The sequence below is a fragment of the Monodelphis domestica genome, chromosome 4, assembly GCF_027887165.1.
Source record: "Monodelphis domestica isolate mMonDom1 chromosome 4, mMonDom1.pri, whole genome shotgun sequence".
Taxonomy (NCBI): Eukaryota; Metazoa; Chordata; class Mammalia; order Didelphimorphia; family Didelphidae; genus Monodelphis; species Monodelphis domestica.
In genome coordinates, this window is record NC_077230.1 from 289,207,232 (window position 1) to 289,232,883 (window position 25,652).

Genomic DNA, 25,652 nt, shown 5'->3' on the forward strand with positions numbered 1-25,652 from the left:
AATTCCTGTCCAGATACAAGTTGGACTAGATGACTACTGTGATCTCTTCCAACTCTGGGGTTCTCTGAGTCTGTACCAATGGGATTCTTAACTTGAGATCCTTGGGTAAATTTGAGAGGGTCTGTAAACTTAGAGGGGCAAAAGAAAATCACATTTTTATTTTTACTAACCTCTAACTAAAATTCAGTGTTTCAATTATTTAAAAACATAATTCAGAGAAGAGCTCCATAGGTTTCCCCAGGCTGCAGAAGGTACAAAATGTGAAAAAAAAAAAGATTAAGAACCCCTGGGACACTGGGAAGTTGTAGTTCTATTTGTAGACCATATGTTATTAAAAGATGTGTAATCAGATCTTCTACACCTGGTGGGATCAGTGAAAGAGTCATAAGAGAAGGAGGATTGGGCACTGATTTTAAAGAGGAGGCAAAATTCATAGAACAGGGGAGAGTGGAACTCTGTGCTCCATCAACCCATGTGCCCATGCCATTTGGAAAAAGGAATAGTTCTAATTAATATTTTGTCCCACACCTTAGTGTTAACCAAGTGTGAACACTGGGGGTGAATGTTGGTGTAGGACCACAGAAGGAAATGTGAGCCTGTTACCTTTATAGGAATATAAAGGTTTATTTGAGATAGAGACACATCTTGTTTTACATAATAATTGAGTTCTAAATTAGTGATTTCATGGTATAAATATGTTAGAAAAGTTGCTTATTGAAAGGACTCCTATGTTGAATCCTTAGAATCCCCTAATTTATCCTTTTTTTAATGTTTCCCAAGCCTCACTCATCAGTTTACTCTGGTGCTGACAGATTGGAGCTCCCCAGGGTTGGACGCTACTGCTTTAGGGTTCTAGAAGGTGTGGGCAGATAACTGCCTCATAACACTGCCTCATGTGTCTCCACTAATGGACTCTCCCTTAACGCCCAGACAGAAAACTTGTTTTTTTTAGTCAAATGACATAACAACAACAGTAATTACAAAGCATTTTGCCCAACACCAGGGGCACATTCTCCCACAGATCTATCCAGCGTCTTGGGAGAAAGGGCAAAGAGAGCATAAATTTAAAGCATAAATTAAATTTAAATTTAATGAGGCTGATGTGTGGGGAACAAATGTAGCCAAGGCACCTCACAAAAATAAAAGTGCAGAGTGTTGGACCCCTTCTTTTTCTAGAGGTTGTTCTCAACATTTGTGGCAGAACAGGCATGGTGCTCTGGTGCTCTTCTGGGCTAGCTCCTCACAGGTCTGGGTCTCTGTGGCATCAGCCCCACAAATGAGTTTGTGAATCTTGAGGTGTAATATTTCCACTGGAAGGACCAATCTTCTGCTGGGCAGTTATGCTGGCTCCCCACCAGACTCAGCTACTGCTGATGGACAGTGGCATCTAGATAGAAGGAGGCAGCTCCTACCAGCTTGGACCAGGTTGATCTCTCAGGTCAGGAGGAGAGCATCCCTGCTCCATGTTTACATTTGCCTCTAGGTGGAGTCAAGTAGGTTGGCATGGTTAGCTGTCAATAGACTGCTGTTCCTTAGACCTTTCAAAGTCTCCCAAAGCCCTGTTCCAAAAGATAGAAAATATAAGCAGGAGGTAGCCACATCCCAGATACAGACTTACTTTAGAGCCCATAAACTCACTAGCTGGCCTAGTAGGGGGAGAGAGGAAAAGGATATACCCCTTACCACTGGCTCTCCAGATCTCAGACATCCTTATGTGTCATGACCATGGGAAAGAAAGAATGAGTTCCTATATTGGGACCTTTTGTTAAAACTCATTTCCTCAAGCAAAAGATCCCTCTTCACCATGCAGTAAGTGGGCAGGAAACAGTTGCAGAATAATTTCCATTGCTAGTAGAGAGCTGCATACTTTTGTCCCACATCATCATGATTTTCTAGAAATGGGTTCATCAAACATCCAAAAGTCCCCCAGTACATCCTCCTAGGATTAGCCCTCATTTGTCAGTCCCTTGTTACAATTACAAGTTAAGATATACGTATATATCTATATATAAAATCTATATTAAATTTCCTAAAGGTGAGGCCCAACTAAATAAATGTATATAAACAAATATTTTAGATATTTTTAAATGATAGAAATAGAACTACATAATGATACTATGCTAGAAATTACTGTAATAAATATTTAATGGAAATGTCAAATTTCATTATACAGATTATACAGAATTATTTTCCTATCCAAAGTACTCTACAAGTAATCCTAAACTGACTGAGTTCATTATGGTGAGTAAAACACTCTTTCTTAATCTCTTGAGTCTTTACCTGTGAAATTTCAACGATATTCCCAGGATTTTTCTGTACCTGAGACTCTGAGTAAACATTGCTATTTTTGTTAAATTGCTTGTTACTATCTCATTTACTTATGTAGCTTTTGCACTTTTGGTGCTGATTTTTCCAATCTGAAAAAGCATTGCAATTAGTATGTGACTGACAGTGACCATTTTATAAAGAAGTAGAAAGGAAGTAAAGGTGATATAGACACAGATGGGGAGGCAGGAAGGCAGATTTAGGTAATCTTTGGTGGAAAGACAGCTTAAGGCAGAAGATAATTTTTACAGAGAGTGAGTCACAGATGGGCAGGTAAACCAATTAAACCAGGGACCTGAACAATTGGTCTCTTAAGAGTCTAATGTATGATGTGCAATTTGAGACAAGCCACTATACCAATTCCTTTTTCCTATTTTCTCTAAAATAAGGCTGCAGCCAGGAATGAATTAAGAGCAATCATAAAGTAAGTCAAAATAATATCTGATTGTAACTCTTTTTCTTTGTCTTTTAAAAGTACTGGCTGTCAAGGGTTTTAATGGGACAATTTATAAGTCGAGGAGAATATAAATTAAAAAGTTTAATTGGTGACAAATGTAAGTTTAATTGATTTTGTGGATATTTAAAGTTAAGGGTGTAATGACATATTTAAAACAAACAGCAACAAAAGAACACATTCTCACTAAATGTAGGCACTTAAAAGAGAATGCTTGTTTTCTAGTTACCTGAAAGGATATGTGAGAATTCTTTTTTTCTAAGTTCATAGTGCAGTAATGGAATATTAGTCTTCTTGTTCTTCCCAGACACAATAGTAAATATGTCATTTTAAAAAGTTGTTTAATAAAAAAATAAAGGGGGAGCCTTTTTAAAGAAGGAGGTATGCTCCTCTTTTGAAACAGTTAATATTAATTTTATTAATAATATTAATTCATTTATTATAATTTATTAATTTATTTAGCTAACTATTTTATTAATTAATTTAATCATTATATTTAATAGCAAGTTCCTAAAGAGTTAATAAAGCCTTCTTTCTTTTAATTTTCTCCAGTCTGCTACACCTACCATGGGAAATACCGACTTCTGGAAAACCCTGCGCTTTTTAAGCTTACTTTATCCTTCTCAAGGGATGCGCAACATACTTCTTCTATCTGATGGGCACATCCAGAATGAAAGCCTGACACTGCAGATTGTAAAAAGAAATGTTAGACACACCCGCTTATTTGCATGTGGCATTGGGTAAGTGCAAGAAAAATCATTATGTTCATGGAAATCCAGGTGTGGGTGGCCAACAGAATGTTGGTAATGTGAGACTGGAATTTAGAGAATTAGGAGAGGATATATACATTATGCAGGTGATGTCAAAAGATAAATTAACCCCATGAGAGCTGAGGAGATAACCAAGGGAAAAACTGTAGAAAGAAGAGGACCAAAGGCAGTTCCTGAATTAAGAAGCAAAGAATGGATAGATCAGCAAAGGAGACTAAGAAGGAGTAGTCTGGAGAATAACTAGGAGAGAACAGGGTCACAGAAGCTGAAGGAAGGAGATGGTGTTTGGTTTTCCTTGGCATTTGGGTTAGGAACATGCATTTTTCCATAGTGGGTATAAGTGGTCACCATCATTTCAGTCCCCACCCCTGCTTCTGGTTGAAAGGAGACTGGTCTCTCTTTAGAAAGAAGTATGATCTGAAAGACCATCTGTCAACACCACTTTCCAAAAGCTTTGTTGAGAAAGATCAGCACATCCATTAGTCTGAGGAGTTTAAATTACCTTTGTTCTCCCTAATATAGTTTATTTTATTTCCTTTGAATTACAAATCTCAAAACCACCATGGGGGTGGGGGGAGGAGGCATGACACCATCTGTTGGTGCCATGTGCTTTCTTTTGTTTACATTTTAAGCTTTGACATGTGTCATTGTAAAGACGCTTGAAATTATTTCCATAATTCTTTGAAACTAAACCTTTAAAATTTTATCAGGTCCACAGCAAATCGTCATATCCTGAGAGCTTTGTCCCAGTATGGTGCTGGAGCATTTGAATACTTTAACACAAAATCTAAGTATAGTTGGAAAAAACAGGTAAGTTTCTTCACCTTTTCATTCTTCTCTCAGTTCTTCCTATAAGAATATGAAATATCACAAACATTAATTGTGTTTTTAAGTCTTATGCAACAGTCAGTGAAGCAGATTTCTGGTCTCTAACACCTATAGACACATAGTAAATCACTTCACTTTAGTCCTTGTCTTGGACTATACTAAGTGTTGGTTCTAAGTGAAAAAATTATATATATATATATATATATATATATATATATATATATATATATATATATATATACATATATACATATATATGTATATATATATATTCTTGTTAGAAAGGATGGTAGGGAATCAGGTTGAATATACTATTATTGTTACAGAGTATCCCAATTCCCTTTAGGGCCAGTGCACACACCTTCTTTGAGACCAAATAGTATACAAGGTATTAAAGTTTATTTATAAACAAAGGATAGATTTTGAGGATAGAAATACCAGGATATCCTAGCTTTCCAACCCCAAATCTACACCCACCACAAGGTGGACTCTTCTGATCTTGATGCTACACTACTTCTCCCCGGCTCTAGCTATTTCCCACCAAACCTCTCTATTCTACCTGACTAAATCCTCAATAGACTGAATGAGTTAGATGTCTCCAAGTTGTCTCCAGAAGTCACTGAGAATGAACTCAAGATGACTAAGTTCACTCAGAGCAGAGGAAGGCTCTGCGGATGCCCCTCAGAGACCCACAAACCTTAAAGCAATATATCAATGTCCTCTGTTATGATCATAATCATTGGTCTTGTTAAAAATTGGTTTCACCCAGTGGAATTGCAAATCAGCTACGGGGGGAGGGGGAAATAGGAGAGGAGGGAAAGAACATGAATCATGTAACCATGGGAAAATATTCTAAATTAATTAAGTAAAAATTTTCAATTAAAAAATCGGTTTCATTATTCAATAACTAGACCTTGTATAAACCCCAAGAAAGGCCTGGAGTCCCTTATGACTGACATAGTGGAAAGAGGCCTTGACTAGGAATGCGGAAGGAAGCATTATGGAATGATGCAGAGAACTCTAGCTTAGAGGCCTGAAATAGTGAAAAATAAATATTATATCAAATGTAATATTCTCAATGTAATATTTAGAAATTAGTTTGGAAATATAATACTAGTAAAAGATTGATGTGGTCACCATTTATAAAATAATTAACCCTTAAGTCACGAGGATGATAGTAGCTTTTAACAATTTAATTTTAATATGAATATAGTTTAAGAAAGAAATAAGGAGGGAAGGAAATGGGAAAAAAATATTTCCTAGCCTGCCACCCTAATCTTACCAGCCCGCGTGAGTGTCTTTCACCCTAGCCTCCAGTGCTGAATCTCAGACAAGCTCCCAACCAAAAATCTCCAGAGAAAAGCCCCAGCCTCCTCTAGGGTCTCATTTTTATAGACCTCCTTCTCCAAATCACATCCTTTCACTGTGGGCTGGTCTAGCACATCTCAGGAACCAATCAAAGTCTCTCTGACCCGGACTTGTAACCCTATGTTCTGGGTCATGCTCCTAGGGCTGGTTCGGAGGAGTAGAAAGTTCACTCCCCTAGGAGGAAGGGGTTCTCTTTAAAGGCCTGTGTTCAAATTCTGCTCCTGAGAGTACCTGACTGACTGAACAAGTCACTTAAGCTTCCCTGAACCTCAGCTTCTTCAGTTAAAAGTTGAAGAGGTTAGACTAGAAGGTCTCCCTCAGTTTTAGATCTATAATCCTCAATTTCCATATTAATAAGGGCTAGAAGAAAAAAGGATTAGATGGCCTCTGTAAGCCTTTCTAACTCAAAATCTTTGATCCTGTGATCAGAAGTCTTGAGATTGAATTCTTTGCCTAATACCCTGTGATTACCATTGATACCCATTGAACTAAAATTTCCTCATCTAGAAAATGGGGATCATAACACTTAAAGGGTCTTATGAGATAAGCATTTTATCATCCTCAAAACACGATGTAAATATAATTTATGACTATGACTAGGATCATTTTTCTAATTATGGATGTTTGGGTTCTTTTAATCACATTAAGTATAAAAATAAATTGCAATTTAAAATTCATTTTTATGTTTTGAAAAACAAGTTGTTCTTTTTTTGTGTTTAGAAAAGGATGAGCCTAAGGGAAAAATGTAATAAAATAGAGAATAGACCATATTACTGTCTGGAAAAATAAAGGTTAACCAACCTGTCTTTCATTAGAGGAGAAGGAATGAATAGAAATCTGAAAGTGGGCAGCATAATTCCTTGGTGAATTCCCAGAATCATCTGCCATTTCATCAAAAAAGTTTAGGTCCAGAAAGAACTCCAGTGATCATTTGATCCAACCAATGATACAGTGGAAAGAATGCTGGTATTTTGGTGTCATAGGACCTGGGTTCAAATCCTGCCTTGGTCACTTATGTGAACTTTGGGCACATTACTAATTGGACTTTTTTTGAACCTCAAATTCCCAATCAGTAGAATGAAGACGTTGAATTAGAAATGACCTTTCACATCCCTCCTGCTTCTAAATGTTGGGTGCTTTCCCAAATACTAAGTGATCTCTAGGGACACAGACCCAAAATTAGAACCCTTATTTCTGAACTATCAGTCCAGTTCTCTTTCCCTATATTGGTTTTTGTCATTTACCTTGAACATAGTAGATAACATAACAAATATTTGTTCAGTGGTTCTTCCACAGATCATTTGATTTTCTGTGCTTTATAAAGTGTCGTGTAACAATCACCAAGCTAAGTGTTGTATAATACCTGTAATAATACAATTAATTTTGTAACTGAAAGCTACTCTAAAAATTGGACACTAAAGACACTAATGAAGGCATTGCAGTAATTTTTACACATGTAAATTGGGTTACAATGCTACTATAATAATTTAAAAGGGATTTTTGGCAATTTAATCCCAATATTTTTCTTCTATATAGATTAAGAAAGAAAAACTATAAAAGTATGAGAACACAAATATATTAAATTAGTATAAAAGTTCTTTTTTGTGGTGGATTTAAATCAAGGCCTAATCTATTTTTTTCTTTTGGTAAATAGATTGAAGACCAGATGACAAGAATATTTTCTCCAGGATGTAGCTCTGTGTCTGTTAAATGGCAACAATTAACTCCAAATTCACCAGAGCCTATGCAGGCTCCCATACAAATCCAGGCCTTATTCAACAATGACAGACTTCTTGTGTATGGATTTATTCCTCATTGTACTCAGGTAAAGAGTGGTCCAAAGAAATCCAAGCCTTTTTTGAATATTTAATTTTTTTCTTTTCTTTTTCTTTTATTTATTTGCTGGTAACTATCTCATCTCCTTCCTTCCCTCCTTGCATCATAAAAGCTACCATTTAACAGAAATATAGAAATATATATATATAAATTATGTCTTTTGTGTTTTTGTTTATCAGATCTTTTTCCAGAAGTAGACATTCACAAGTTATTCTTCAAATATTACTTCTGTAGCTGTATATAATGTTCCCTTGCTTTTACTTGTTTCTCTCTTCCTTATTTCATGTGGGTTTTCCCAAGTTTAAAAAAAATTTACCTCATTATTATGGCAAAATAGTATTCCATCTTATTCATATACCACAATTTGTTCAGCCATTCCTCAATTGATGGGCGTCCCTTCAGTTTCCAGTTCTCTGCTACCACAGAAAATGCTGCTATAAATATTTTGGAGCATACAGGTTCTTTTCCTTTTTCCCTGAGCTCCTTGGGAAAGAGAGTAAATAGTGGTATTTCTGGGTCACAAGGCATACACAGTTTTATTATTCTCTGGGCATAATTCCAAATTGCTCTCCAAAATGTTTGGATCAGTTCACAGTTTCACCAACAACGTCCCTATTTTTCTACATCCTCTCCAATATTTGCCATTTTGCCCTTTTATCATTTTAGCAAATCTAATAGGTGTGAGATGATATTGCAGAATTGTTTTGATTTCCATTTTTCTAATCAGTCATTATTTAGAGCATTTTTTCATATGCTTTTATATATGGGTTTTATTTCTTTATCCAAAAATTGTATGTTCATATCTTTTGGCCATTTATCAATTGGTGAATAGTCCATATTCCTTTAAATTTGACAGAATTCTCTAAAATATTTTAGATACGAGACCTCTATCTGAGAAACAGTCTATAAATTTTTTTCCCAATTTTGTTTTCTTCCTAGTATTATCTACATTAGTTTTATTTGTACAAATACTTTGTAATTTAATGAATTCAAAATTACCTCTTTACATCTTACAATGCTTTCTATCTTCTCTTTATTCATAAATTCATCTCCTCACCATAAATCTAATAGATAATAAATGTTCCATGTTTCTCTAATGTACTTTATGATATCTTTCTTTATGTCTAAGTCATGTATCCATTTTTATCTTATTTTAATGAATAGTGTAAGATACTGGTCTATGCCTAGTTTTTGCCAAACTATATTCCAATTATCCCAATAATTTTTACCAAATACTGAGTTCTTATCCAAAAAACTTGGATTTATACTATCAAATACAGTTACTATAACTTTTTACTCTTACTTGTTATATGTCTGTTCAGTACCACTGATTTATTTTTCTGTTTCTTAGCCAACATCAGCTAGTTTTGATAATTACTGCTATATAATACAGTTTAAAAATCTGACACTGCTAGACTTCCTTCCTTTACTTTTTTTCATTAATTCCTTTGATATTCTTGATCTTTTATTCTTTCAGATAAATTTTATTATTTTTTCTAGCTCAATAAAATAATTTTTTCTTAATTTAATTGGAATAGTATTGAATCATTTAAATTATATTGGCTCTGCCATGGCATATCTATGAACCAATTACTATTTCTCCAATTATTTAAATCTGACTTTACTTGTGTAAAATGTGCTTTATAAAAATGTTGTATTTGACTAGTTAGCCAACTAATCTATGGCTTATTTTGAAGCTCTATCCCTTCGACTGATAACGTTTTTCCAAACAATAGTAAATGTTTTTTGCTTCTGTCTTTCCTTGGGGATTATTTATTGTTAATTATTGGAATCATCACTGCTAAAGGTATCAGTATCTTAGAGGTTAGGAATATAGAGTAGAAAAAAGTAATCACATTTTTTTTTTAATGTCTTTCAGGCTATCCTAAGTGCTTTATTTCAAGACAGAGAATTTCAAACAATGGTATCAACTACTGAACTACAGAAGACAACTGGAACTGTAAGATTCAAGATTTCATAGATAGATAGGTACCTTTGATAGTAATCAAAGTAATCAAATTTGCATACTTTTGTTTAATATACATCATATACTTAGTTTTGTGATATTCTGTGTACTTTAAAAATATTTTTATTTCAGTTTTTTCAAGTCTAACTTAGGGAAGTAATTGTCTGGACATATGAGCTTACTTTTCTATAGTAGTAGTAGTCTCTCGGTGATCGAGAATGACTGTTGTCTTTGTGCAGTTTCATCTACGGTGTACCCTCATGTGGCTTTGGAGTCCAAAGGCTGAGGCGCAGAGTTTGTGGCACATGGGGCCTGGGACGCCAGTTGTTATGGGAGGTGCAGTTGTGGCCTGGTGTCGGCGTTCACGCGCAGCAGCAAGACGTCGACGTCGCTTATCTTCAAAGGTGGTGGCGGCATGGTTAATGTAGGTTCACCAGCTGCTTCTGACAGAGGCAGCGAGTTCTAGTTGCTTTGGTGTAATGCCAGCCCACTTCAAGTTAGACTTTAGCTGATCCTTGTATCTTTTCTTTGGTCGGCCTTGTTTCCCGAGTCCAGCTGACAGTTCACCGTAGAATACCTGTCTTGGTATTCGCTGTGGGTCCATGCGGATGACGTGTCCAGACCATCGTAGCTGGGTTTGGAGGACCAGGACTTCGATGCTGGTGGAGTTGGCTCTGTCGAGGACTTCCTGGTTGGTGATTCGGTCCTGCCATCGGATCCTCATGATTGACCGGAGGGAGCGTTGGTGGAATTGCTCCAGCTGTTTCATGTGCTTCCGGTACAGTGTCCATGTCTCGCAACCGTACAGGAGCGAGCTGAGGACCACTGCGTTGTACACTTTGAGCTTCATTGCAGTGCTTACACCACTGTGTTGGAGGACTTTGCAGCGCAGCCGCCCGAGTGCCTGGCTGGCCTTTTGGATCCTGGCATTAATCTCGTGGTCTAGGGACCCGTCGTTGGTGATGGTGCTGCCCAGGTACTTGAAAGTGTTGATGTTAGAAAGCTGCGTGCCATCGATTGTAATGCACAGCTGGTTAGTTGGCCTCCCTGGTGCAGGTTGGAACAGCAACTCTGTTTTGCTGAGGCTGATAGTCAGGCCAAACAGTTTTGTTGTGATGGAGAACCTGTCCACAATGGTTTGGGGATGATTTTCTTGGTGGGCCATGAGAGCACAGTCATCTGCAAAGAGAGCTTCCAGTATGAGTCTCTCTGTTGTCTTTGTTTTTGCAGTCAGGTGGTGAAGGTCAAATAGTGAGCCATCCAGTCGGTATTTGATTTAGACGCCCAGGTCTAGATCCATCACAGCATGTCGTAATACTTGGGTGAAGGATAGGTTGAATAGTACCGGAGCAAGGACACAGCCTTATTTCACGCCATTGGAGATGTTGAAACGATCAAAAGTCTCTCCACCAGATAGGACTTCCCCTGTCATGTCGACATGAAAGAGCTGGATCAGTTTGACGAATTTTGCTGGGCAATCGAGCTTGCTGAGGATCACCCACAATGCGTCCCTGTTCGCTGTGTCGAAGGCCTTCGTCAGGTCTATGAAGACAATGTAAAGACTCAGGTTCTGCTCAAGGCATTTTTCCTGCATTTGCCTCACCATGAAGACCATGTCGATGGTGCTGCGATCTGCTCGGAAGCCACATTGTGATTCAGGCAGGTTCTGCTCTGAAACAGATGATAGGAGTCTGTTGAGTATAATACAGGCGAGGATCTTTCCAGCAGGGGAGAGTAGTGAGATGCCTCTGTAGTTGTCACAGGCTGCTCGTGAGCCTTTGTTCTTGTATAGGGCTACGATGGAGGCATCTCTGAGTTCTGGGGGAATGTCTTCCTCTTCCCATATGCTGGTCAGCACTATGTGGAATGCCTGGAGCGCCTTTCCATTTAAGACCTTGTACACCTCGGTTGGGATCCCGTCTTTACCGGGTGCCTTGCCTGCACTCATTTGTTTAATGGCTTTTTGGACTTCCTCTATTGAAGGAGGGACATCAAGTTGTTCAATGGAGTGGTTTTGGGGGATCTGGTCAAGGGCACTTTGGTTGACTGAAGAGGGTCGGTTGAGAAGCTGACTGAAGTGTTCTTTCCACCTGTTGCTGATGCCTTTTTTATCTTTTATGAGAGTGTCACCATCAAAGGATAACAAGGGAGTGGTGGTGGGTTTTAATGGCCCATAGACAGTCTTGAGGGCACTGAAAAATTGTTTGTAGTTTTTCATATCAACAAACTGCTGGATTTCTTCTGCCTTTTTTTCCCACCATTGGTCTTGCATCTTCCTGATCTCATGCTGCACCGTGGCTTGGAGAGACTTGAATCTGTCCTTTTTAGGAGCAGAGTTTGGGTTATTTTGCCACTCCATAAAGGCTTTGTTCTTCTTGGTCAATAGGTCTTCAATAGCAGTGTTGTTCTCATCGAACCAGTCCTGGTGGTTGCGTTGTTTTGGGCCTAGGACTGCCTTTGATGTTTCCTTCACTGTGTCTCTGAACTAGTTCCATTTCTCAGTTGAGCTTCCAGTGAGTGGTCCCTTGGCAGACAGCTTGTTGTCCAGGCAGGACTGGAATGTTTGCAAATAAGATGGATCTCTAAGATGACTCACATTGTAAAATGCGCAAACTGGGCGTGTTTTGGATGTCGAGGCGCAATGCGCATTTGAAGAGTCGCTCTAACCAATTGGTGGTCTGTCCAGCATTCAGCTCCTCTCATTACTCTGGTGATCTGTACATCCTGGATGTCTCACTGGCGTACAATGATGTAGTCAATGAGATGCCACTGTTTTGATTGTGGGTGCATCCATGTTGTTTTATATTTGTTTGCTATTCTGAACATAGTGTTCATGATGGTGAGTTCGAACTCTGCTGAGTTCGAAGACCTGCTGAGTAGCAGTAGGCCGTTGTTGTTCATTTTGCCCACGCCGTGTTTGCCGAGCACTCCTTTCCATCTTTCATGGTCCTGGCCAACGCGGGTGTTGAAGTCTCCCAGTAGTATCAGCTTGTCATTTGTGGGCACTGAGTGCAGGATGGCACTCAGGTCAGAGTAGAACTGCTCGATGGTCTCCTCTGTGCTGGTCAGTGTTGGGGCATATGAGCTGATGATTGTGGCATACCGGTCTTTGCTGAGAGACAAACAGATCTTCATGAGCCTCTCGCTGATGCCCACAGGCAAGTCTGGCAGCTGTTTGAGCAAACTGGTCTTGATGGCCAGGCCAACACCGTGGATTCTGTCTTCATTTGAGGCTCTACCTTTCCAGAAGAAGGTGTATCCAATGGTGGGTTCGCTGAGTGATCCCTCTTCTGTTAAGTGTGTTTCGCTTAAGGCTGCGATGCCAATGTTATATCGTGCCAGTTCTTTACCGATTAGAGCTGTTCTTCTCTCAAGTCTTGGGGTATTCTCTCTATCAAGTAATGTCCTGATGTTCTATGCTCCTAGTAGGAGTTTCTTTGTATTTTTTCTTTGATTTTGACCGCTTAAAGGGGATGACCTGCCAGCCACAGTGTGCTGACCGGGTGTTTGTAGGGCAGGCAATGTTTGGGACACCTTTTCTAGTCCCCTCCCTTGATTAGGGTGAGCAGTGCTGTCCTAGAGAGGGCTGCTCAGTCGCCCAGGATGCTGCCAAATGTCCCTGCTGCCCACAGGGCCAAGCAACCACTGGTCCTTGGGCTGCCTACGTGCAGGATTGTGACTACAACTGCCAGTGGTCACCTCCACCTGTTGCGTCGTCACTCCCCCATCACCGCAGGTCTTGAAGAGGGTGGACGGGGTTAGGACAGATGAGTGTGCACAAAGATACTTGTGCATGAAAGAGATTTAAGTGGAAAAACCGATGCACAGAGACAGTCCCACTCTCTCGGTGTTGGAAGCCTGGGTCCAGTGGCATGAAAAATTGTTACGTCTGGAGACTTCCTCAGCTGCATTGGATGGCTGTATTGTCCTTTGTGCTCCAACCCGCCCTAAGCACTCCACAGTGCTTTGCTGCATTGCCCTCTCAGCCGTTGAACTTTCTTATTGGTTTCTTCCATCTGTTCAGCCAAAGCAGTCTTCACATGCTGGGTGAGCAAAGCCCTGGTTCACCATGGGTCAACAACCCGATGGCTACCCTCACAAGGTTTGGCCGTCCTGTCGAAGCCATTGCCCAGGGTGTGGCCGCTGCCACATACTAGCAGCTACTGGGAGCCACAAGTGAGAGCTGGGTGTCAGGTGGGGGTCAGAGGCTGGAGAGCTGCCCTAGGAGGGCACGACAAGCCCTCCATACCAGAGATACTACCCCTCCCTGAGCACCCCATACACCCCACTTTTCTATACATATAAACATTTAGCTTAATATTAGTATATTGAATAACCCAGGAATTTTATTTATATATTAAGGTGAAATTCATATCTACTTATCTCTTTTATTAGCTTATAAGCTTTCTGAGTAAGTCAAAATTGAATTTTATTCAGTGTACTATAAGAAAGATTCACTATTATAACCTATTTTAAGGTTTATAAAGTGCTTTCCTCATAAAAACTCTCTGAATTATAACTAGTGCTATTGTCATTATTTAACTGAAGCTTAGAGAGATTAGGTTACTTTCATAATATAAAGCCTAATTGATCATGATAAATATTTTTTTAATTTTTAATATTTAACATATACTAATTTTTTGTTGAGTATTATTTGTATATTCATTAGGAAAGTTGATCTTTAATTTTCTTTTTTAGTGCTATCTTTACCTGGTTTAAAATTTACACCATATTTGCCCTATAAATGATATTAGGCAACTTTCCTCATATTTACAAATAATCTATATAATATAGGAATGATTTGTTTTTGGTAAGTAAAACTTTATTTAATAGGTATGCTTTTTTAAAAAAAACTGCCATGGTATGGGGCAAGAATTGAAACTTTATTAGCGGATTCTAGAGGAGGTAGAATATCAGGAAGCAGTAGAGATGAACTCACCCAACCCCCTCGGCCATTAAACTCTACAACACCTTCAAAAAAATCTAAGAAATATACCAGATTGAATTCTGATTGGGAAATTTAAAAAAATAATAATGAGTCATTTTTATAGCTCAGGGCAGCAAAAAATGTTGGATGAAGAGGTATGCTGACACCAGGGATGGTGGTCTAGCCAAGAATGGCCATGTGGAACATTCCTACCCAGAAAGTCTATGCATCAGAGCAATAAGAGGTTCCAAATCCATCAAAGAGGGGACCAGCCTTATGAAGGACACAGGAAGAGATGATAACTGACAATTCTGTTGTTCACTGCCTAGTTCTGGGTCACAGATCCAGGACTAATTGAGAAAGAAACTCATGCCTAAGGGTAGCATTCTAGGATGAAGAGGTTACATGCTCTGTTCTGTGTACCAAACAAGGAGCAAAGTTCAGAAGCAAGCTATAGTTGTGTGGTTTTGAATCCAGAAAATGCGCAGCACTCCAAGTCTAAACTTCAGGCTAGAATTAAGCTTGCAATTGAATAACCAGGGTAAGAATCCAGGACTGAAGAAACGTATGCAGTTCTTTCACTCTGAATTGGCATCATTTTCTAGCTAGTTAGTTGTGGTAGAATCTGGCAGTAGTCTATTAGAACTCTAATTGGGGCAAAACCATAGCTGCTTCTACTCAGACCAAAATCCAAGTCAGGAACTTGTGGAGCTCATACTAAGAGGGCAGAAATTAGATTGTGCCCTGGATCATACCACTTTGAGAGCACTGAAAATTTGTAATTCCCTGGCACGATCTATCCCAGGGATGCTAGAATAACTCAGTACCTCAAGAAAGCAGCAACAAGAGCAGCCAAGACATTCTCTCCAGAAGGGCACAGAGCCTAAGTCAACATAAAGACCACAGTCTGAAAGTAGGTTGGAAAAATTGTGCAAAAAAAAATCCCACCATAAAAATCTATTAATTATGGTTATAGTGACACTCAGTATACATGAGTGGAAAACTAGGTGAAGAGGAATACATAGACAGGAGGAAGAAAGGAGGAAATTATCTTGAATAATTGGAATGCAGAAATAGAAGTCAATATAAACAATGAGGAAGGGGTGGGGAAAGGGATTGATACTTGAACCTTACACTCATCTGCAGTGATTGAAGGAAGGAAAAAATACACACACACACACACACACACACACAGAGTTATATATAGGAATACATTTCACTCAAAAAGAAAACAGGGAAAGTGGAGGCAGGAGAAGTATAGCTGAGGAATGGTAGGAGGGAGTAGTCCAAAGCAAAACAACTCTAAAGATGTGCAAAAGTATTTATAGCAGCTCTTTTTGTGGTGGTAAAGAACCAGAGACCGAAGGTGTACCCACCAATGTGGGAATGACTGAAGATGATATAGTTTATAATTGTGAGGGAATACTTTTGTGCAGTAAGAAATGTTGAAAGGCATAGTTTCTGAGAAACCTAGGAACATTTATATGAACTGAGCCAGAGTGAGGTGAACAGAACTAAGAGAATGTTTTTTGCAATGACATTATTGTAAAAACAAACAATTTTGAAAGACTTAGAAATTCCAGTCAGTGAAATAATAAACCATGATTCCAGAGGATAGATGATGAAACATTTTACCTACCTCCTGAAAGATGATGCATTCAAAGTCTAGTCAGACTTTTTTTTTGACATGGACAATACAGGAATTTGTTTTACTTGATTATTACATGTTTGTATCAGAGAGATTTGTAGGTTTTTTTTTCTTTTTTAATTTGAAGAGGTGAGGACTGGAAGAGATGAGGCAGATTTGGTGACTAAAATAAAATTTAATTAAAAAAATAAACAGTAAAAGTGGAATAAAAAATAAACAGTAAAAGTGGAATATTTGTTTGAAAACAAAACAAAAAAGAAAACATCATTTGGTCATCTAAGTCATTTCTTAAGGCCAATCCTTATAAATAAACTATAAAGAGAAGGAAAAAATTATGTTGCAAAATTTTACCTTTTCTCAGAGAACATTTGTATAGACATTTTCCTAGTATTGAGTGGGAGTCACCTGGCCAAACCTGCTACTTGCTTATTTTTTAAAAAGATAATTAAGTTGAGGAACTAAGGAAATTTATTAATGACTTTTAAAAGTTGAGAAGGTAAAGTAGTAATAAAAGAAAAATTATGGTTGTGTTCTTTTTCCCCTGAAATGTAGATGCTTCATAAGCTAACAGCTAGAGCTATCATCAGAGATTATGAAGATGGAGTACTCCATGAGGATGAAACAAAACATGAGGTTTGTTCTTTCTGTGGAAAATATGTTCCTAAGAGTTTAACTCTTAGGTATTCTTTTTTAAACTTAAAAAGCTAACAACATGTAAACTTAGGTAATCTGGATGAAGAAATAAATGTATTCATTAGTAAGAGTGATAGGAAGAATTATAGAATCATAGAATTTAGACTTAGAAAGAACTTTAGATATAATCTTATCCCAGAATAAAAGGACAACATGATGAAGAATATTCATCTATTTTTATGTCTTCAGAGAAAAGTAACACTTTATTTTCTTCTATTATATTTTCATTTAAAAGGAAATCCAATGGAGAATCTGTAGCTATAAGACTAAGGTAACAACAAAAGCAAATGTAATATTAGGCTCCAGTGGTTCCAGGCTTCCAGGTAAACTTGGAAGAGCTCTTGTATGGAGATCATAAAGCCTGAGTTCAAATTCAATTTCTTATTTCCATGATCTTGAACAAGTCATCTAAGCTCTCTGTGCCTCATTTTTCTCATTTGTATGATGAGAAGGTTAGACAAGATCACCTTTAAAGTCCTTTCAAGTTCTGGATCTATGAGGCTATGCAAGGTTTTTATTATTGTAAAGACATTTCCCACTGGAATTCATGAACCTACAGATTTACAGATCTCCTGGCCTTACAGATGTCTATATAAAATAAATGCTATCTTGAACCCTATACCAGTAATGGTAAACCTTTTAGAAATGGTATGCCTTGCCCCTCCCCGCCACCTGCTGGGTATGCCCCGCTCCCCCTTACCCCACACAGGGGAGGGAGAAAGTTCTCCCATTGGGCTGCTGGTCAAAGGGGCATGTAAAGTGAAGAATATCCTCAGGTGCACATAGAGAGCTATGGGGGAGTGACCCAAGCACTCTGCTCCCCTCCAACTCTGCTGCCTGTGAACTGCCTACCTTACTCCCTTTGCACTCCCTTTGGACTGCTGGGCAGAGGGGCAGGGGAGGTGAAACAATGTCATCAGGCTCAGTGGAGATGGGGGAGGGGAGCAGCTTCACCCAAGTCCCTCTGCCTTTCTAGTAATGAACTCTGATGGGGGGAGGGGGTGACCATGTGCCCACAGAGAGAGCTCTATGTGCCATCTTTGCCATCCATGCCATAGGTTCCCCATCACAGATGTATGCTATGGATAGGCAAAAGTTGCTTTTTAAGGAGAGTGATCCTAAGTTAACCTAACATTAAATTTGCCAAGCTTTTGGATGGATAAACTAATAAGTTATTTTCAAGATTTTCTAGTCTTATTTTTAAATTAGTCAACTTTCCTATCTGATTTTTATCAAAATTTTTCTTTTCTTTTCAATGTATAATTTATCAGACCAGTTAATAGTCTCCTAAGAGGTGGGTGACATGGAGTCACCTATCTTATAAAAGTGAAAAAATGTAGAAGAAAACTTTAAGAATTATGTTTTATTTGTAATATTGATCCTAAAAATGTTTTCCCATATATAATAATAAAACTTTCTACTTGAAGAGTATTTACAATTCAGAAAATATTTTCACATATATTCTTATTTAATTATCACAGCAACTCTGTTAAATAAATAAAAATCAGGTAGCATTGTATCCTTTTAATTTTTTTTAAACCCTTACCTTCCATCTTAGAATCAATACTGGGTATTGGTTCTAAGGCAGAAGAGAGCTAAGGGCTAAGCAATGGGGGTTAAGTGACTTACCCAGGGTCACACAGCTAGGAAGTGTCTGAGGCCAGATTTGAACCCAGGATCTCCTGTCTCTAGGTCTGGCTCTCAATCCACTGGAATGCTTTGCTACCTCAATTGTATCATTTTTAAAAATGAAGAAACTGAAGCTAAGAGATTAAGATATATTAAAAGAATGTGGAAAAACCAAAGCTTGAACCCACATCTTCTTTTTTTTTTTAAACCCTTACCTTCCATTTTGGAGTCAATATTGTGTATTGGTTCCAAGGCAGAAGAGTGGTAAGGGCTAGGCAATGGGGGTCAAGTGACTTGCCCAGGGTCACACAGCTGGGAAGTGTCTGAGGCCAGATTTGAACCTAGGACCTCCCGTCTCTAGGCCTGACTAGCTTCCACTGAGCTACACAGCTGCCCCCCCCCCCCACACACACACACATCTTCTTATTCCAAGTCCAGTGTTCTTTTTGAACATAGTGGTCATACTTCTTTACCTGAAGGGAAAAGGATTTTCTAGAATTTCTATTTAAGGAGTAAAAAAAGAGAAAAAAATGCCTGAATTAAAAAGGAGCATTTTGTAACTATATGAATAGTTTCTGTATACCTCGAATATAAAATACATCTGTTTGGTATAATATTTCTCTTCATTTGAAATGTTTCAACCTAGATGAAGAAGCAAATTTTGAAGTCTCTGATTATTAATCTCAGCAAGGAGAACTCTATTATAACACAATTTACAAGTTTTGTGGCAGTTGAGAAAAGGGTAAGTATTGTTGTTAATGGGCAAATAAATTTATTTTTCTTAACTAATAAAATAAGAACACTTAGAACTGTTAAATCATAGTTAATTATATTTGTTATTAATTTTGTTGTTTTTTTGTTGTTTTGTTTGTTTGTTGTTTGTTATTAAATTTATCATGTGAAACTTTAACTATGTGGCATAGTAGAAAAACTAAGTGATGTTTTGCTTAAAAAAGGGTAAGTGCCTTCCAGGATATTATAAATCATAGGTATATTATTAATAATTATATAACTATTATTTCATTAGTAGTAATACTATCTAATATTCTCATAGTGCTTTACAGCTTCCAAAATGCTTTCTTTAACACAATTCTTTGAGACAGTTCATGCAAATATTTTTCTCCCTAATTAAGAAAACTAGTGGACCTGAGAATTGAGGTTAATTCCTTAACCATTGCAAAAGTGGTAGACTATCTCCAGGGCTCCAGTGGTTCATGATAGGTGCCTATCAACAAGTCTAGTAGCATACCAGCCCATTTCTGTAATGATGGAAAATTATAAAGATGACCTGGGAGGAGTCTCATCTGTTGTGAATTATTGTCTGCATATCTGGCTATATCAACTTTATTAGGTTCTCGAGTGTGCTGAATTTAAGCCTATACTTAGACTGTCATGGTTTGGTGGGATAACAGGCAGTACCTGAAGAACACTACCCTGGTGGCAAGGTTCTATTTTGGATCCTGCTAGGTTATATATATATTGGTTCTTAAGGGGGAGTAATTTTGTGTTAGCTGGGTCATTGAAAGGTAAACCATCCTGTACTGATCCTTGACTCTCAGACTTTCCTATAAAAATAGGATACCTTGATTGGAATTCAACAAATACTTATTAAGCTACTTCTAATGGCAAAATATTGTTAGGTCCTTCTGAATTTGCTGTAGTGATGTTTTTAACTGAAGAGTTGATAAGGGTAGCCTATTATAAGAAAAGCTTCTTTTATAGATTATTCAGTTATTTTTCAGTTGTGACTCTTCATGACCCCCCTGGCAGTTTTCTTGGCAGAGATACTGGAGTGGTTTTCCATTTCTTCTCTAGCTTTCCTAGATAAACAATATATCTCGTCCTTAGGTAAACAATGATAAATTCTGATTTGGGGCTCTATTTTTTCTAGACTTCATGGGGACCATCAACTTACAGCTATAACATTACAATACAATCAAATAGATTTTAGTTTTCTTCATAAATGACCAAATGTAAACTCCTTGAGAATAAGGAAAGGTTAATTTATCCTCTTCCCTAGCACCTATAGCCCATGGGGCATGGGGAGTGTTACAAGGGAATCACTTTAAAAGACTGATATATATTAATTTAAGGTCGCCAAGGAATCAGCTATGTAATTCCTAATTGAAAAACTCAAGTCAGCCGTCAGCCTTTTTTGGAGTTTAATTACAATAGGAGTAAGAAAGGAATTAGAGATATATATATAGAGAGAAGGGAATAGGGCTTAAATACCCCTTCTGTTTAGGCTGGGCCAAAAGGCCCAAGCCCTTAGATAGCTGGGGCAAAGAAAAAAGATCAGTCCCTATTACGTGTCCAAAATGGAGAAACAGTCTCAGAGGCCCCCACCTTCAGCTTCCTTCAGAGCAAGCTTCCTCAGAGCCCAGGAACCACACCGACCAAAAAACTCCCACCTCCTCGAGTCTCCAGACCCTCCTATCTTTAAGGAAACCATCCAAGTTGCCTCCCCTCAGTCCTCACATCTACCAATCACTCTTCATCAATTTCCCTGTCAATGGAGGCTCTCGCTTAACCCAGGACCGCCCAGAGGTTTCTGGCTTTTGCACATGTCTGTTGAAGGTCATATTTTTCAAATGATTAAATCTTTACTCCTTTGTTACAGCCCTTTCTAAATCCTGTTAACTTGAGTATGGTAGAGATTGGAATAATTAAATTTTGATCTAGGCTGCAGCCCTTACTCAATCCTATTAGGACTGAATAGGGTGGAGATTTATTCCAAGTATCTCCATTGTATCAATTCTAAAATCAATCAAGACTCAAAGAAATTCCTGTTCTATGCTTAAGCATAGGTCAAAGTCCTTTCCATTGTTCAGCAAAGGGTTTCTGTCCTAAAGTAATCTTAAGAAGGGAAGAGAAAGAACCTCCCATGCCAATGGGGTTCCCATTCCAATAGACTATCAGTAAGAAATTTTCCAAGTATGAAATATCCCAATGGTGAAATTTTCAACAATTATAAGTCTAAGGAAATTTGAGGTTTACAGGTGCACTTAACAATGAATACAGTAGATCACTCAGACAAGAGTACCTCAAGTTCATTCCCTCAAGACCATATATCACAAGCATCCATTGTTATATTTATATTTAGTTGTTAACCAGGGGATACAATTAATTCAAAGCAAAAGCATATAAAGAAATAGCATAAGAAAAATAACAAAAACAACAATATGATGATAACAATAAAAATAATAGCTTAACATTCATATAGTGCTTACTATTTGTCAGGTACTATGCTAAGCACTTTACAATTAATATCTAAATTTTATCCTCACCAAAAAACAAAACAAAACAACAAACCTTTGGAGGCAGGTGTTACTATCATTTTATAGATGAGGAATTGAGGCAAACAGTGGCTAAGTTACTTGCCCAGGGTCACACAGGTAGTAAGTGTCTGAGAAAGGATTTGAACTCCAATCTTCCTGACTACAGGCTTTTTCTACTACTACACCACTTCATCACCTTGCTACCCTCTAATAAAATACTTCTTAAAAACTAGGACACATTTTCTCTCAAATTCCAAAACTAGCAAGAAATGTGGAACACATATGGACAGTACATACATGGTAAAGATGTGTGGTCATGGTCCAAAGGTGGAGATAACTCAGACCTCTGGGTCCTGTACAGCTACCAATGTGGTCTTTTTGTTAACCCTGTTCCACACATCTCCCCAGCTGGAGTGGCTCACTTTTGGTCTGACAAGGTCACTTTATAATGGTGGCCTGCTGACCCTCATGATCACTGCCAGGCAGTCTATTGGCCCTGAGGCTACAGAATTCCTCTTTGCTTCTAGTCTCTGACTTAAGATCTCCACCAAAGTGCTCCCTCTTCTTCACAATAAGCAGAGCAGTTTCTTTGATCACTGTCTTCATTCTGACTTAGAGTAAGAAAGTTCATGTTATTCCCTATTAATTGCCAAATACTAAACTGCTTTTAGTCAGTTTCTCTTTAGATGCTACTTTTCTAGCAAATTTCCAAGGAGTCTCTGTACTACTCCACTCATCCACACAAACAAAATCCTCAACCTCAAATCTGTTTTGCTCTTTCTTAAATATGATCAGTACAGGAAAAGACCAGGGAGCAATGTCTTCCCTTGCCTCTCCAAATCCCTAGCCTTTAATGTGTATGTATGGCCAGCAAGAGCTTCTTTTATGATAAATTGAATTCACTACAATAAGTTACATTTTAGTTACTTTCCTGATTTTTTGGAGGCTATTTAGGCATGGCCATACTTTATCCACTTTTGTAGCTAATCTCATGAATTTATTTTGGCTAGCTTCAGTTTTAGAAGGTGACATTTATTGACCATATATTCTTGCATGGTTTCTTATTTGGGGCTTACTGTTTTTGTGCATTGATTATGGAATCATAAAAGCTTTATTATAAAAATCAGTTCTAAATTCATTCCTTTTTACTTAGGATGGCAATAAATCACTGGATTCCTGTACTCCAAATATTTTTGAACTTATTGCTACAGAAGATGTAGACTTTCTGCCATATATGGATTGGGAAGTAGAACAGTCTGAGTATGCAATGAAAAAGAAGGTAAATTTTTTTTTAAATTTTATTTAATTAGTCAATTTAGAATATTTTTCCATGGTTACAAGAATCATATTCTTTCCCTAATGCTCCCCCCACCTCCTGTAGCCAATGCTTAGTTCCATTGGATTTTACATGTGTCCTTGATCAAAACCTATTTCCATAATATTGATGTTTGTACTAGGGTGATCATTTAGAGTCTACATCACCAATCCTATCCCCAATAACCCATGTGATCAAGCAGTTGTTTTTCTTCTGTGTTTCTACTACCACAGGTTTTCCTTTGAATATGGATAGTGTTCTTTCTCATAAATCCCTCCAAATTGTTCTGGATCATTGCGTTGCTACTAATCGTGAAGTCCATTACATTCTATTTTACCACAGTGTATCAGTCTCTATGTATAGTGTTCTCCTGGTTCTGCTCCTTTCACTCTGCATCAATTCCTGGAGGTCATTCCAGTTCACATGAAATTCCTCCACTTTATTATTCCTTTGAGCACAATAGTATTCCATCACCAACATATACCACAATTTGTTCAGCCATTCTCCAATTGAGAGGCATCTCCTCATTTTCCAATTTTTTGCCATAACAAAGAGCTCAGCTATGAATATTCTTGTACAAATCTTTTTCCTTATTATCAATTTGGGGTACAAAGAGAAGGTAAGTCCTAATGCAAAAAAAAGTTTATCATATTTTATTTATATTAACTAATTATTTTTCAAGATGGATCCTCATAAGTCAGGTTTGGTGACCTCTTATTCTTTCTCTAATTATGTTCTCTTCTCATCTTTATTTTTTTAATTGTTTTATTTTATTTTCGGTTCCAAATTTTTTCCATCCAACTTTCCATTTACCTATTAAATAGGGAAAGCAAAAGTAAAATTACAAATATATAGTCAAATAAAATAAATTCCTGTATTAACCTATTTTTAAAAATGTTTCAATATGCACTCGAATTTCATCTCTCTATTTAGAGGTAGATAGCTTATTTCATTATGCATCCTTTGGAACTCTGGTTGGTTCCATGGTATTGATCAGAGTTCCTAAGCCTTTCAGAATTGTTTGTCCTTATAATACTAATGCTGTTGTATAAATTATTGTCCTGTTTCTGCTCACTTCCCTTTGCTTCAGTTCATAAAAAGTCTTTCCAGGTTTTTCTAAAACCATCCCCTTCATCATATCTTATAACACAATAGCATTCCATCACAAACACATGCCATACCTTGTTCAGCCATTTCCCAAATGATGGGCATCCCCTAAATTTTCCAGTTCTTTGCCACAATGAAATCAGCGTAGCTTTAGTTTTTGCATATAACATATCCTCCATTCAGTTCAACAACTATCAACTGAACACCTCCTAGGTACATTGAACTGTGTAAAGAAGTGTAATGTGCTTTAAATGATTAAAAAAATAAGAAATGATTTCAATTATCAAAGAACTCATCCAATACCCAATTCAAAAGGGGAAATTTTTTTAAGTTATATTTTATTTGATCATTTCCAAGCATTATTCATTAAAGACATAGATCATTTTCTTTTCCTCCCCCCCTACCCCCCCACCCCCCATAGCCGACGCACAAATCCACTGGGCATTACATGTTTTCTTGATTTGAACCCATTGCCATGTTGATAATATTTGCATTAGAGTGTTCATTTAGAGTCTCTCCTCTGTCATGTCCCCTCAACCTCTGTATTCAGGCAGTTGCTTTTCCTCGGTGTTTCCACTCCCATAGTTTATCCTTTGCTTATGAATAGTGTTTTTTTTTCTCCTAGATCCCTGCAAATTGTTCAGGGACATTACACCGCCACTAATGGAGAAGTCCATTACGTTCAATTATACCACAGTGTATTAGTCTCTGTGTACAATGTTCTCCTGGTTCTGCTCCTCTCACTCTGCATCACTTCCTGGAGGTTGTTCCAGTCTCCATGGAACTCCTCCACTTTATTATTCCTTTTAGCACAATAGTATTCCATCACCAACATATACCACAATTTGCTCAGCCATTCCCCAATTGATGGGCATCCCCTCGTTTTCCAGTTTTTGGCCACCACAAAGAGTGCAGCTATGAATATTTTTGTACAAGTCTTTTTGTCCATTATCTCTTTGGGGTACAGACCCAGCAGTGCTATGGCTGGATCAAAGGGTAGATATTCTTTTGTCGCCCTTTGGGCATAGTTCCAAATTGCCCTCCAGAATGGTTGGATCAGTTCACAACTCCACCAGCAATGAATTAATGTCCCTACTTTGCCACATCCCCTCCAGCATTCATTACTTTCCTTTGCTGTTATGTTAGCCAATCTGCTAGGTGTGAGGTGATACCTCAGAGTTGTTTTAATTTGCATCTCTCTGATTATAAGAGATTTAGAACACTTCTTCATGTGCTTATTAATAGTTTTGATTTCTTTATCTGAGAACTGCCTATCCATGACCCTTGCCCATTTATCAATTGGAGAATGGCTTGATTTTTTGTACAATTGATTTAGCTCTTTATAAATATGAGTAATTAAACCTTTGTCAGAGGTTTCTATGAAGATTTTTTCCCAATTTGTTGTTTCCCTTCTGATTTTAGTTACATTGGTTTTGTTTGTACAAAAGCTTTTTAGTTTGATGTAGTCAAAATTATTTATTTTACATTTTGTGATTCTTTCTATGTCT

The 25,652-nt window shown here is 37.7% G+C and overlaps 1 protein-coding gene across 2 annotated transcripts in view; it reads left to right on the forward strand.

Moving 5' to 3' along the window:
* The window catches only part of PARP4 (poly(ADP-ribose) polymerase family member 4), a 115,504-nt gene that overhangs the window by 58,034 nt on the left and 31,818 nt on the right, over positions 1-25,652 (forward strand). For both annotated transcript variants that reach the window (XM_056794659.1, XM_056794660.1), the window contains exons 23-30: positions 2,174-2,241; positions 3,332-3,519; positions 4,260-4,359; positions 7,400-7,570; positions 9,461-9,541; positions 16,675-16,755; positions 19,091-19,186; positions 22,876-23,001. In XM_056794659.1, coding sequence (XP_056650637.1) covers positions 2,174-2,241; positions 3,332-3,519; positions 4,260-4,359; positions 7,400-7,570; positions 9,461-9,541; positions 16,675-16,755; positions 19,091-19,186; positions 22,876-23,001 — 911 coding nt within the window. The remainder of the gene's footprint in view (positions 1-2,173; positions 2,242-3,331; positions 3,520-4,259; positions 4,360-7,399; positions 7,571-9,460; positions 9,542-16,674; positions 16,756-19,090; positions 19,187-22,875; positions 23,002-25,652) is intronic.